The 16,070-nt window shown below is 47.3% G+C and overlaps 1 protein-coding gene across 1 annotated transcript in view; it reads left to right on the top strand.

Moving 5' to 3' along the window:
• Nucleotides 1-16,070, top strand: part of CASQ1 (calsequestrin 1) — a 119,337-nt gene that overhangs the window by 18,199 nt on the left and 85,068 nt on the right. The window contains exon 2 of the mRNA XM_089664930.1: nucleotides 10,872-10,956. Within this exon, the coding sequence (XP_089521056.1) occupies nucleotides 10,872-10,956 (85 nt within the window). The remainder of the gene's footprint in view (nucleotides 1-10,871; nucleotides 10,957-16,070) is intronic.

Below are 16,070 nucleotides of genomic sequence, written 5' to 3'. Positions count from 1 at the left end.
TGCTCCCCAGGTCTCTGAAAGTGCATGATGCAGACAGTTGATGTAAGGGGGCACTCTGATGGGGACAACTGATATAAGGGGGAATCCTAACAGGGACCCTGCTGTAAGGGGGCACTCTGATGGGATAACTGATGGGGGCACCTGCTGTAAGGGGTGCTCTGATGGAGGTACCTGATGTGAGGGGGCATTCTGATGGGAACACTTATGTAAGGGGGTACTCTGATGGGGACACCTGATGTAAGGGGGTACTCTGATGGGGACACCTGATGTAAGGGGGCACTCTGATGGGGACACCTGATGTAAGGGGGCACTCTGATGGGGACACCTGATGTAAGGGGGCACTCTGATGGGGAAAACTGATGTAAGGGGGAATCCTGACAGGGACCCTGCTGTAAGGGGGGACTCTGATGGGGATAACTGATCATATGTAAGGGGGCACTCTGATGGGATAACTGATGGGGGCACCTGCTGTAAGGGGTGCTCTGATGGGGGTACCTGATGTGAGGGGGCATTCTGATGGGAATACTTATGTAAGGGGATACTCTGATGGGGACACCTGATGTAAGGGGGTACTCTGATTGGATAACTGATCATATGTAATGGGGACTCTGATGGGAATCCTGATGTAAAGGGGTGCCCTGATGGGGGTACCTGATGTAGGGGGGTGCTCTGATGGGGGTACCTGATGTAAGGGGGCACTCTGATGGGGACACTTATGTAAGGGGGCACTCTGATGGAGTCGTCTGATATAAGGGGGTACTCAGATGGGGGCACTTAATGTAAGGGGGAACTCTAATGGGGGTACCTGATATAAGGGGGCACTCTGATGGGGACACCTGATGTTAAGGGGGCACTCTGATAGGGACACCTGATGTTAAGGGGGCACCCTGATGGGGACACCTGATGTGAGGGGGCACTCTGATGGGGTCATCTAATGTAAGGGGGCACTCTGATGGAGTCGTCTGATATAAGGGGGTACTCAGATGGGGGCACCTAATGTAAGGGGGAACTCTAATGGGGGTACCTGATGTAAGGTAGCACTCTGATGGGGGCACGTGGTGTAAGGGGGTGCTCTGATGGGGGTTCCTGATGTAAGGGGGCACTCTGATGGAGTCGTCTGATATATGGGGGTACTCAGATGGGGGCACCTAATGTAAGGGGGAACTCTAATGGGGGTACCTGATGTAAGGGGGCACTCTGATGGGGACACCCGATGTGAGGGGGCACTCTGATGGGGACACCCGATATGAGGGGGCACTCTGATGGGGACACCTGATGTTAAGGGGGCACTCTGATGGGGACACCCGATGTGAGGGGGCACTCTGATGGGGACACCCGATGTGAGGGAGCGCTCTGATGGGGACACCTGATGTTAAGGGGGCACTCTGATGGGGACACCCGATGTGAGGGGGCACTCTGATGGGGACACCCGATGTGAGGGAGCGCTCTGATGGGGACACTTATGTAAGAGGGCACTCTGATGGGGACACTTATGTAAGGGGGCACTTTGATGGGGTCATCTAATGTAAGGGAGCACTCTGATGGGGACGCTGATGTTAAGAGGGACTGTGATGGGGACACCTGATGTGAGGGGGCACACAGATGGGAACACTTATGTAAGGGGGAACTCTAATGGGGATCCTGATGTAAGGGGGTACTCTGACAGGGACTCTGATGTAAGGGGGCACTCTGATGGGGACACTTATATAAGAGGGCACTTTGATGGGGACACCTGATGTTAAAAGGGACTGTGATGAGGACACCTGATGTGAGGGGGCACTCTGCTGGGGACACCTATGTAAGGGGGCACTCATTGCGAATGCCCACCTCATCCAGCGTTACAATGCGCCATGCCAGATCTCACCAGCCAAGATCTGCCTGTACTGCATAGAGAAGCACATAGTCCCAGTGATGACATCACTGGCTCTAAAATAAGGTATGCCCTGAAAACAGGGAGGTTTTAGTTAAAAAAAAAAAAAACTTGATGAGAGGGGGGAGGGGGGAACCAGAGAAATGCAATGAGGTTGATTAAACTTCTGCTGGCAGGAAACACGAATGATACTTTGTAACGACTTTCTTATTATCGGAATTATTGTTATACAGGATTTCTATATATAAAGGGAGACAGTACAGTTACAATATAATACAAGAGGGTGGGAGGGCTCTGGTCATAAGAGCTGACAATCTAATCCTAGTTAGTCTCCCTTTTAGGGCCGGTTCACACTCCATGCGTTTCAGTTTTTTTTTTTTCTGCATCCAAAACGCACAGAAAGTCGGTGACATGGTTATAATAAAGACACGAGAGAGCGCTAGGTATTGAGCCGCTCGCATGAAGGTGAAACCACTTACCCTCTAAACAAATATATAAACAAGTGTGCAGCGCTGAACGATAATAAAGCGATTACTGCGGGCGCCTTATAGCACGATGGGCGATCGATCCAGTATGAGGCGAGTCGTCCAATGATGACGTAGCAGCAAAGTAAATAAATAAATATATAATTATAAAGTAACCTGAGTGATTTTTGACATGTATAAAAAAGTCTGGCAATAAGGTGATCCGTGTCGGTGAAATCCGTGACTGGAGCTGATCATGTGATTGCGCTCACCAGAAGCGCGATTTAAAAGCGCATTTGTGTATATAATATCCTGTCGTGGTCATCTGGGTACGGGTAAGGATGGTGGAAATCATTCGGCATGCAAGGTAACTTCAGACCTCTCACAGTATCCAGGGACATCTCTTCAGACCTCTCTCACAGTATCCAGGGACATCTCTTCAGACCTCTCTCACAGTATCCAGGGACATCTCATCAGACCTCTCTCACAGTATCCAGAGACATCTTGTCAGACCTCTCTCACAGTATCCAGGGACATCTCGTCAGACCTCTCTCACAGTATCCAGAGACATCTCGTCAGACCTCTTTCACAGTATCCAGGGACATCTCGTCAGACCTCTCTCACAGTATCCAGGGACATCTCGTCAGACCTCTCTCACAGTATCCAGGGACATCTCGTCAGACCTCTCTCACAGTATCCATGGACATCTCGTCAGACCTCTCTCACAGTATCCAGGGACATCTCGTCAGACATCTCTCACAGTATCCAGGAACATCTCGTCAGACCTCTCTCAGTATCCAGGGACATCTCGTCAGACCTCTCTCACAGTATTCAGGGACATCTCTTCAGACCTCTCTCACAGTATCCAGGGACATCTCTTCAGACCTCTCTCACAGTATCCAGGGACATCTCTTCAGACCTCTCTCACAGTAACCAGGGACATCTCGTCAGACCTCTCTCACAGAATCCAGGGACATCTCGTCAGACCTCTCTCACAGTATCCAGGGACATCTCGTCAGACCTCTCTCACAGTATCCAGGGACATCTCGTCAGACCTCTCCCACAGTATCCAGTGACATCTCGTCAGACCTCTCTCACAGTATCCAGGGACATCTCATCAGACCTCTCTCACAGTATCCAGGGACATCTCATCAGACCTCTCTCACAGTATCCAGGGACATCTGTTCAGACCCCTTTCACAGTATCCAGGGACATCTCGTCAGACCTCTCTGACAGTATCCAGGGACATCTCGTCAGACCTCTCCCACAGTATTCAAGGACATCTCGTCAGACCTCTCTCACAGTATTCAGGATTATCTGTTCAGACCTCTCTCACAGTATCCAGGGACATCTCGTCAGACCTCTCTCACAGTATCTAGGGACATCTCGTCAGACCTCTCTCACAGTACCCAGGGACATCTCGTCAGATCTCATAGATGGATGGAAACACAGCAAGAACTGGGGAATCTCCACCTTAGAGGCTCATCAGTAATGAGCCGGAGAATAAAGTGCTTGATAGTGATGTATTCTAGTGAAAATTGGCAAATGCAGATAATACAGAGCAGGAGTTACACTCACTTCTGGGATTTAGCAATGTAAAATGGCCATCGGCCTTCCATGCGGCGTGACGTCACAACAGACAAGCTCCTCACTGATGTGTTTTGTGCTTGTGCGCGTTATCTAAGGTGAAGATTCCCCAGTTCTTGCTGTGTTTCCATCCGGTGGTCTATGAGGTCTAACGAGATGTCCCTGGATACTGTGAGAGAGCTCTGAAGAGATGTCCCTGGATACTGTGAGAGAGGTCTGAAGAGATGTCCCTGGATACTGTGAGAGAGGTCTGACGAGATGTCCCTGGATACTGTGAGAGAGGTCTGACGAGATGTTCCTGGATACTGTGAGAGGTCTGATGAGATGTCTCTGGATACTATGAGAGAGGTCTGACGAGATGTCCCTGGATACTGTGAGAGAGGTCTGAAGAGATGTCCCTGGATACTGTGAGAGAGGTCTGAAGAGATGTCCCTGGATACTGTCAGAGAGGTCTGAAGAGATGTCCCTGGATACAGTGAGAGAGGTCTGAAGACATGTCCCTGGATACTGTGAGAGAGGTCTGACGAGATGTCCCTGGATACTGTGAGAGAGGTCTGAAGACATGTCCCTGGATGCTGTGAGAGAGGTCTGACGAGATGTCCCTGGATACTGTGAGAGAGGTCTGAAGACATGTCCCTGGATACTGTGAGAAAGGTCTGACGAGATGTCCCTGGATACTGTGAGAAAGGTCTGACGAGATGTCCCTGGATACTGTGGGAGAGGTCTGAAGAGATGTCCCTGGATACTGTGAGAGAGGTCTGAAGAGATGTCCCTGGATACTGTGAGAGAGGTCTGCAGTTACCTTGCATGCTGAAACGTGTGCCAGATGATTTCCACCATCCTTACCCGTACCCAGATGACCACGACGGATATTATATACACAAATGCGCTTTTAAATCGCGCTTCTGGTGAGCGCAATCACATGATCAGCTCCAGTCACGGATTTCACCGACACGGATCACCTTATTGCCGGACTTTTTTATACATGTCAAAAATCACTCAGGTTACATGGTTGTCAGTGTCATAGGTTACATCAGCGCTTGCAGCTCTGGTGCGTTCCAAGTGCAGAAAAAAAAAGTAGAACGGGAGGCATTTTTTCTGCACAGAATTGTCTTGGAATGCAGTAAAACACATCAAAAAAGCACCGGAACGCACCAAAACGCATATGTCCCTATTTAAATTGAAGATAGGGGAAAAAATTAACTGGAATGCATACAAAAACGCACCGTAACGCACCAAAACCGCGCATGCAGAAACGCATCCGGAACGCATCTGGACCGCGTTTCTATAGTGTGACAGGTGATAGAGACGGTAGTAAAAAATGGTGAAGGGGGGAGGGGGGGGGGCGTCTAAATATATCCAAAAAAATGAAAAAAATCCCGGCCGCAGCAGCAGGTAAAATCATTGCGCAGTTGCCGTTTAAAGCCGGGGCCCCTCGGCGTACCTTTATATGGCGTGCTGGGTCAGGCCGGGCGAGCGTCTCCGCTGACTCCAGTAAAACCTCGCCCCCCCCCCCTGCCCTCCCCCAGGCCGATCGATGAGCCCCTGGCCAAGAAAGGCCTTCCTCGGCTGGCAGATGGGAGGTGCGTTGAGTGCCGCTGGCGTGCGTACCGCCGTCTGGGCACTGCTTAGGTTACAGGCTGAACTGCACCATCAGGGGAAAAGGTTGCTCTCTGCATGGCTACACATGGCCTGAGCTCCGGAAAAAGAACCCGACCGGCTTAGAGGGAGAGAGATCTCCGAGAGATGAACTGGCCGTCCCGTCCTGAGAGGACGAAAATAGACCCTTTTATAAGGTCCCTGACTGTAACCCGGCCTGTCCCTGGAGTCCCCACCATGCCTGTTCTACAAGACCGGGGACATGGCATTCTACGGGCTGTTCTTCCAGGCTTAGTCCACCCAAAACGAATATTTCAGTGCTGGTGGTGTCTGCAGTGTCCATTATGAGGGGTTCCCACCATCCCTGTGCTGAGTTCTCAGGTCTGTACACCTGCTGTGCCCATTATGAGGGGTTACCACCATCCCTGTGCTGAGTTCTCAGGTCTGTACACCTGCTGTGCCCATTATGAGGGGTTCCCACCATCCCTGTACTGAGTTCCCGGGTCTGTACGCCCGCTGTGCCCATTATGAGGGGTTCCCACCATCCCTGTGCTGAGTTCCCGGGTCTGTACGCCCGCTGTGCCCATTATGAGGGGTTCCCACCATCCCTGTGCTGAGTTCCCGGGTCTGTACACCCGCTGTGCCCATTATGAGGGGTTCCCACCATCCCTGTGCTGAGTTCCCGGGTCTGTACACCTGCTGCAATCAACCTTATCCATGTGTGTGTTTAAATTTTTTTCTTTTTAAATGTCCTGTCTCTGGGTCTATATACTGTACATACATGTGGGGAACATACATGTGTTCATTAGCGATGAAGACTAATTGCTCTTTAATACTCATACCTGCTGCTCTGATAATCTACATGCTACATTAGGTTACAGGCAAACATTGGGGAACCACAACTTCCACTGTACATCTGATTAATGGAGAAACCAAGTTTGGAGTCCATACATCCCATACATCCCACACATCCCATATATCTCATACATCCCATACATCCCATACATCCCATATATCTCATACATCCCATACATCCCATACATCCCATATATCCCATACATCCCATACATCCCATACATCCCACACATCCCATATATCTCATACATCCCATACATCCCATACATCCCATATATCCCATATATCCCATATATCCCATACATCCCATATATCCCATATATCCCATACATCCCATATATCCCATACATCCCATACATCCCATACATCCCATATATCCCATACATCCCATATATCCCATATATCCCATACATCCCATACATCCCATATATCCCATACATCCCATACATCCCATATATCCCATACATCCCATACATCCCATATATCCCATACATCCCATACATCCCATATATCTCATACATCCCATACATCCCATATATCTCATACATCCCATACATCCCATATATCCCATACATCCCATACATCCCATATATCTCATACATCCCATACATCCCATACATCCCATATATCCCATATATCCCATACATCCCATATATCCCATATATCCCATACATCCCATATATCCCATACATCCCATACATCCCATACATCCCATATATCCCATACATCCCATATATCCCATATATCCCATACATCCCATACATCCCATATATCCCATACATCCCATACATCCCATACATCCCATATATCCCATACATCCCATATATCCCATACATCCCATACATCCCATATATCCCATACATCCCATACATCCCATATATCCCATACATCCCACACATCCCATACATCCCATATATCTCATACATCCCATATATTCCATACATCCCATATATCCCATACATCCCACACATCCCATACATCCCATATATCCCATATATCCCATATACCCTATACATCCCATATATTCCATACATCCCATATATCCCATATATCCCATACATCCCATATATTCCATACATCCCATATATCCCATATACCCCATACATCCCATATATTCCATACATCCCATATATCCCATATATCCTATACATCCCATATATCCCATATATCCCATATATCCCATATATCCCATATATCCCATACATCCCATATATCCCATATATCCCATACATCCCATATATCCCATACATCCCATATATCCCATACATCCCATATATTCCATACATCCCATACATCCCATATATCCCATATATCCCATATATCTCATATATCCCATATATCCCATACATCCCATATATCCCATACATCCCATATATCCCATACATCCCATATATCTCATATATCCCTACATCCCACATATCCCATACATCCCATATATCCCATATATCTCATACATCCCATATATCCCATATATCTCATACATCCCATATATCCCATATATCTCATACATCCCGTATATCTCATACATCCCATATATCCCATATATCTCATACATCCCGTATATCTCATACATCCCGTATATCTCATACATCCCATATATCCCATATATCGCATACATCCCATCTATCCCATACATCCCATATATCCCATACATTCCATATATCCCATACATTCCATATATCCCATACATCCCATATATCCCATACATTCCATATATCCCATACATTCCATATATCCCATACATTCCATACATCCCATATATCCCGTACATCCCATATATCCCGTACATCCCATATATCCCGTACATCCCATACATCCCGTGCATCCCATACATCTCATATATCCCATACATCCCATATATGCCATACATCCCATATATCCCATATATCTCATACATCCCATATATCCCATATATTCCATACATCCCGTACATCCCTTACATACCGTACATCCCATATATCCCATACATCCCATATATCCCATACATTCCTCCTTCCCACTACTCCCATAGAGTTTCTTTGTCTGTGTAAATCTTCCTGCTGCTGCACAGTGACAGTACACATTGGGACCAGGGGCAGACTGACCATTTTGAAACTTGGGCACTGCCCGAGGGCCCGGGGTCAGTAGGGGGCCCCATGAGATGCCCCTGGTACCTTTTCATGGGCTTTTTTGAGTTTGGGCAAGGACACAGGGGCCCCATGATCCCCTATTGCCCGGGGGCCCCATGAGTTGTCAGTCCGCCCCTGATTGAGACAGTGTATTTTCTTAATTTACAAATTCAAAATGTCATCAAATTTGGCTAAGCCCCCAGTCACACCTCCACGACTTCAGGTGCGATTTGGGAATTGAAATCGCACCTGAAATCGGATCTAATGCATGTGAATGTCTTAACATACGCAATTTGCTGCAGAGCGATCTCAAAAGTAGTTCTTGTATTACTTTTTCTGCAGTTTGGTGCGACTTCACATAGGCTGCAATAGAAATCGCACTGCAAAACGCAATGGAAAATGCAAGAAATTGTTGGGAAATCAGAAAACGCGGCAAACAAAATGCACAATTTTAAATTGCATCCAGTGTGAACCAAGCCTAAGGATGTGATTTAAAATCGTGCGTTTTGTTTGCAATTTCACCACGTTTTCTGAAGATTTGTTTGCAACTTGTGAAGATTTCAAAGGCTTGGTTCACACTGGATGTGATTTAAAATCGTGCATTTGGTTTGTGATTTCATCGCGTCTTCTGAAATTTGTTTGCAGCTTGTAAAGATTTTCCAGCGATTTCTTGCATTTTTCTTTGCGTTTTGCAGTGCAATTTCTATTGTAGTCTATGTATGTGAAATTGCGACAAACTGCAGAAAAAGTAATACAAAAACTACTTGTGAGATCGCTCTGCAGCAAATCGCATGGGTTAAGACACTCACATTCGCATTCATTAGATCCAATTTCAGGTACGATTTCAATTCCGAAATTGCACCTGAAATCGTGGCAGTGTGAAACCAGGGCTAAGCGCCAGGTCACACCAGTGCGATTTCAGGTGCAATTTGTGAATTGAAATCGCACCTGAAATTGCATCTAATAAATGTGAACTTTAGTGTCTTAACCTGTTCAATTTTCCACAGCGCGATTGCTAAAGTAGTTCTCGCATGACTTTTTCTGCTGTTTTGTTGCGATCTCACATACATAGAATAGGATGGGAATCGCACCGCAAATTGCAAAAAAATCATTAAAAATCTTCACAAGTCGCAATAAATTCTTCAGAAATCTGCTGAAATTGCACACAAATCGCGCGATTCAAATTCGCAGCGGTGTGACCGGTGACTAAGCGCCTGGTCGCACCGGTGCGATTTGCAAATTGAAATCGCACCTGAAATCGCATCTGGTGAACATCAGTGTCGTAACAGGTGCGATTTGCCGCAGCGCGATTGCTAAAGTAGTTCTCGCGTGACTTTTTTTGCAGTTTTGTTGCGATCTCACATACATAGAATAGAATGGAAATTGCACTGCAAATGGCAAGAAATCGTTGAAAATCTTCACAAGTTGCAATAAAGTCTTCAGAAATCGCACACAAATGGCGCAATTTTAAAACGTCATGACCGGTGACTTACATAAAGGGAGCGCCCAGGGGCAGACTGACAACTCATGGGGCCCCCAGGCAATAGGGGATCATGGGGCCCCTGTGCCCTCGCCCACACCCAAAAAAGCCTATGAAAAAGCCAATGAAAGGTACCAGGGGCATCTCATGGGGCCCCCTACTGACCCCGGGCCCTCAGGCAGTGCCCGAGTGCTCAAATGGTCAGTCCGCTCCTGGGAGCGCCTAATTCATACAGAGCATGCTCAAACCTGATTTCAAAGCTCTGTCAACAGCAGGGGTGGACTGACAACTCATGGGGCCCCCGGGCAATAGGGGATCACAGGGCCCCTGTGTCTTTACCCAAACTCAAAAAAGCCTATGAAAAAGGTACCAGAGGCATCTCATGGGGCCCCTACTGACCCCGGGCCCTCGGGCAGTGCCTGAGTTTCCAAATGATTAGTCCGCCCCTGGGCAACAGTCTTGCTGGGATGGATAAAAAAAATTCATAAAAATACCAAAATATTGACCTTTGCCGCAGAAAATGCTGCTCCATGCTCCTTCCGGTGCCGAGTACAACTGTCAAGGCTTGGCTATTGGTCATGTGATCTCTATGAACAGCCAATCGAAACTCGTTCCTCATAATATCACATAATCAAATTTCTTTTGATTATGTAAGCAGCACTGGAGGGAGCCTGCCGCAGCCTTTTCTCCAGAAAGAGTAAATATCTCGGCTCTTCTATTGCTCTTCGTTAACCTATCACAGCAGGATCCTTCACATCACATGATTTAGTATAGTATGCGATTTATTATAGTATGCGTTATTGTATGCATTTCTTTTTTTACCTCACTTTCACCGGACTAAAAAAAATTCTCTTTGCTCTCTCCCTCCTCCCCTCTTTTTCTTTCCCTTTTTTTCTCTTTTTCCCTAGTTAGCTGCCCAAGTCCTGGAAGATAAAGGTGTGGGCTTTGGGTTGGTGGACTCCGAACAGGACGCTGCCGTAGCCAAGAAGCTAGGTGAGTAAGAACGTGTTCAATCAGCCTACATTCGATGCATTTTTGGCGAGCCAGCCGGACACTCGACTCCCTTTGGAGAACACAATGAATCAGCCTATAGAAATTAGGTGCATTTTTGGTGAACCGACCAGCCAGCCACTCGACTCCCTTTGGAGGACACAATGAGTCAGTCTCAGGGGTGGACTGACAACTTATGAGGCCCCCGGGCAATAGGGGATCATGGGGCTCCTGTGTCCTCACCAACACCCAAAAAAGCCTATGAAAAAGCCAGTGAAAGGTACCAGGGGCATCTCATGGGGCCCCCTACTGACCCCGGGCCCTTTGGCAGTGCCCGAGTGTTCAAATGGTCAGTCCGCCCCTGGTCAGTCTATAGGGGTTACATGCACTTTTTGGTGAACCAACCAACCAACCAACCAACCAGCCAGCCACTCGACTCCCTTTGAAGAACACAATGAATCAGTCTATAGGGATTACATGCACTTTTTGGTGAACCAACCAACCAACCAACCAACCAACCAGCCAGCCAGCCAGCCAGCCACTCAACTCCCTCCACTCAGCTCTCTAGGAATCAGCCTATAGAAATTAGGTGCATTTTTGGCGAGCCAGCCAGACACTCGACTCCCTTTGGAGAACACAATGAGTCAGTCTATAGGGGTTACATGCACTTTTTGGTGAACCAACCAGCCAGCCAGCAACTCGACTCCCTCTGGAGAACACAATGAATCAGCCTACAGAAATTAGATGCATTTTTGGTGAACCAGCCAGCCAGCCAGCCAGCCACTCGACTCCCTTTGGAGGACACAATGAGTCAGTCTCAGGGGTGGACTGACAACTTATGGGGCAATAGGGGATCATGGGGCCCTTGTGTCCTCACCAACACCCAAAAAAGCCTATGAAAAAGCCAATAAAAGGTATCAGGGGCATCTCATGGGGCCCCTTACTGACCCCGGGCCCTTGGGCAGTGCCCGAGTGTTCGAATGGTCAGTCCGCCCCTGGTCAGTCTATAGAGGTTACATGCACTTTTTGGTGAACCAACCAGCCAGCCGGCCACTCGACTCCCTTTGAAGAACACAATGAATCAGTCTATAGGGATTACATGCACTTTTTGGTGAACCAACCAACCAACCAGCCAGCCAGCCAGCCACTCAACTCCCTCCGCTCAACTCTCTAGGAATCAGCCTATAGAAATTAGGTGCATTTTAGGCAAGCCAGCCAGCCATTTGACTCCGTCTGGAGAACACAATGGATCAGTCTATAGAGATTATATGCACTTTTTTGGTGAACCAACCAGCCAGCCACTCAACTCCCTCTGGAGAACACCATGAACCAGCCTATAGACATTAGGTGCATTATTGGCGAGCCAATTAACCAGCCAGCCATTCGACTCCTGGCCACAGTCAGGGAGGACCTGTATAATGTGGACGTTCTGTTGTGCATGCAAGCAAGGGTAGTCACTCACAAAGCATTGAAGCTAGAGGGTTGGGGTAATAGCCAGTAAACTAGTATTTTTCGGATGAGTCTCCTTAGGTTTCTTAGGAAGTGTTCACTTTAAAATGTATCTAAATTCCAAACTATTTTTGAGTTTTGATGCAACAGTAAAGAGGTAGAATCCATGTCCTGTTGTACGGGTCCCTAATAGGTAGATTCATCTGTCTCTATTTGTCCTGGTGACCATTGCCACTGAAACATAAAGTGATGGGTAATCCCATAATATGACATCTTCCAATGGAGACAGCTTCCAATGGAGACATCTTCCAATGGAGACAGTTTCCAATGGAGACATCTTCCAATGGAGACAGCTTCCAATGGAGACAGTTTCCAATGGAGACAGTTTCCAATGGAGACATCTTCCAATGGGGACAGCTTCCATTGGAGACATCCATGGAAACGGATCTAGGTTGTGGTGGTCAACTCAGGTCCGAAGAGTTTAGCCCTAAAGGACTGGCCAATGGTCTCTGGTGCAGCTCCAGGTGTCCTCCAGAAAAGAGTGAGGTGGGATAGCCCTTAGAGTGTAGGTAATTGGTTCAGAAAGAATGTTTGGTTCAAAAAACACAGTTTTTAACAACAGAAAAAGGAAACAGGAGAATGACTAACATCTATTGAGGCTGCGGTCACCCTAGGAGTCACCCTAGGAGGTGGGAACATGCAAATTTCCAAGTACACAGGTGGAGAAAAAAAGTCTCCACGCTTGGTGAAGATGGTTGCTCTTGATGCCACGGGGGCACCCTGGGTTCTCTGTGAGGTTTTTAGGCTGGTGCGTGAAACCTGTGGGTTTGAAAAACGATGAAAAAAAAAAAAAAGCGTTGGTGGTCCATGTGGCAAAGGTGCCCATTGTAATATGTTGGATTTGGTGTGGTGGTTATCTAACCATACCTGATGACATCACCACACCATATCCAAGATATCCCAATGGGCGCCTCTGCCAATCGGACCACTGACAGCGACAACTGTCTAAATAGGGGGTTCCCTCGCTATGGGGAGATTTGCCCTTTAGGAAGTTAAGGGGAGTTTCCACAAAGGATAAAGCAAAAATAAAACATGCAACCCTATACAAAGCAGAAAAATAAAATGCAGAGGCAGACATATCATTTCTGCATACCGTGTAGATGCATGGGGGGCCCTCAGGGACTTAGGAGGCCATTTAAATACTAGAGGTGGGTCAGACAGGTTCTGGGACCCCTCCTATTGTCCATAGACCTAGACATGGCTCATCTCTGTCTCTCAATAGATACACAGCGAATGTGTTTATACTTGGCCAGTTGGCGAGGGGGCCAAAAGCTTGTCATGTATATGGACCCCCTTGATGATTCTGTCCACCACTGTATAGATACATTGGGGGTTGATTTACTAAAACTGGAGAGGGCAAAAGCTGGTGCAACTCTGCATAGAAACCAATCGCTTTCCATTTTTTTTTGTCAAAGCCTAATCAAACAAGCTGAAGATAGAAGCTGATTGGCTACCATGCACAGCTGCACCAGATTGGGCACTCTCTCTCTAGTAGTTGTAGTAAATCAAACCCATTGTAAATATTTTCAGGCATTCTCTAAATTCACCACTGGGGGGCAGGCAAGCCTTAAGCTGCAAAGTTATTAGGTGCTTTGACTAGACCAGGGGTAGGAAACCTGCGGCTCTCTAGCTGTTGTGGAACTACATTTCCCATGAGGCATTGCAACATTACAAAACTGACAGTTACGGCTATGACTTGCAGAGGCATGATGGAACTTGTAGTCCTGCAACAGTTGGAGAGCCACAGGTTGCCTACTCCTGGAGTAGAGGCGGACTGACCATTTGGAAACTCAGGCACTGCCCGAGGGCCCGGGGTCAGTAGGGGGCCCCATGAGATGCCCCTGGTACCTTTTTCATAGGCTTTTTTGAGTTTGGGCAAGGACACAGGGGCCCCATGATCCCCTATTTATTTATTTCAGGTACTTATATAGTGCTGTCAATTTACGCAGCGCTTTACATATATATTGTACATTCCCATCAGTCCCTAACCCTCATGGGGTGTACAATCTAAAGTCCCTAACTCACATTCATACTAGGAACAATTTAGACAGGAGCCAATTAACTTACTAGCATGTCTTTGGAGTGTGGGTGGAAACCGGAGTACCCGGAGGAAACCCACACAGTCACAGGGAGAACATGCAAACTCCAGGCAGGTGGTGCTGTGGCTGGAATACGAACCAACAACCCTAGTGCTGCCAGGCGGAAGTGCTAACCATTTAGCCACTGTGCTGCCCTATTGCCCGGGGGCCCCATGAGTTGTCAGTCCGCCCCTGCCCTGGACTAGACTAACTATCAATAAATATTAGTTTTGGGACTCCAGGCACACCCCATGCAGCTTCTCGTTTTCTGTTCCAAGCAAACATATATACAGCTGTAGCAGTGCGTGGCGTCACGCAGAATGTTTGGAGTTTAAAGGAGAATCCCTTTATTGGCTAACTTAAGCTATTAAAAATGCAAGCTTGTATCTGGATCCAGGGAATATCCGGTTGCCTCTCGGGGGATCAGGAAGGAATTTTTTTCCCTGGAGGAGCAAATTGGATCATGCTTTGCTGGTTTTTTTTCCTTCCTCTGGATCAACTGTGGGTGTAGGATTATAACTTTTTTTTTTCTTTCTATGGTTGACCTGGATGGACTTTTGTCTTTTTTTCAGCCAGACTAACTATGTAACTATGTAAGTCAGTCACTGAAAGGATATCACTTAAACTCCACACTTTCTGCATTCATCGATCGAACACAACCCTCTACCAGGGGCGGACTGACCATTTAGAAACTCAGGCACTGCCCGAGGGCCCGGGGTCAGTAGGGGGCCCCATAAGATGCCCCTGGTACCTTTTTCATAGGCTTTTTTGAGTTTGTGCAAGGACACAGGGGCCCCATTATCCCCTATTGCCCGGGGGCCCCATGAGTTGTCAGTCCGCCCCTGCCCTCTACTACTGTTAATGTTGCTGACCTAAAACTTCAACTCATTGCTACAAACAGGGGCGGACTGACCATTTTGGAACTCGGGCACTGCCTGAGGGCCCGGGGTCAGTAGGAGGCCCCATGAGATGCGCCTGGTACCTTTCATAGGCTTTTTTGAGTGTGGTTTGAGTGTGGGTGAGGACACAGGGGCCCCATAATCCCCTATTGCCCGGGGGTCCCATGAGTTGTCAGTCCGCCCCTGGCTACAAACACTCCATATTGAAATAGTAAGTCGCCATTCCAAGTGTCTCAGAACATTTTTTTTTTTACTAAAGATTTATTGTCAATGTGCAGAATACCAGGCATTGGGTCGAAAAGTCATTAATATTGAAAGAACACATTAGCGTAGTGTCAGGTATTCTGAATAATGTATATAAGATGTAGTTAGTAGGTATTCCCTTAGGGGGCGCTGCTGCACCACACACTAATGAGGTTTCTGGGTGTAAGGATTTAGTGTGAATATATGCCACTGGAACAATATTGTGCTATCAAATCCTAGCTGTTATGTGGCAAAGTCATTTATTTTTTTAAAAAAAGTTTCTGTTTCTGCATTCCAAATAAATACAGAGCCCTGACAGCATCACTGTTCAAGCACCGCACCTACTAGATGTCATTTAGTGTGCTAAAGCACTGCTTACTATGGACAA

Source organism: Staurois parvus, unplaced genomic scaffold, assembly GCF_062004578.1.
Source record: "Staurois parvus isolate SC_StPar_1 unplaced genomic scaffold, SC_StPar_1.0 ptg002105l, whole genome shotgun sequence".
Classification (NCBI taxonomy): Eukaryota; Metazoa; Chordata; class Amphibia; order Anura; family Ranidae; genus Staurois; species Staurois parvus.
The sequence above is the reverse complement of the archived record's forward strand: the minus strand, read 5'-3'. Positions and strand labels throughout refer to the sequence as shown.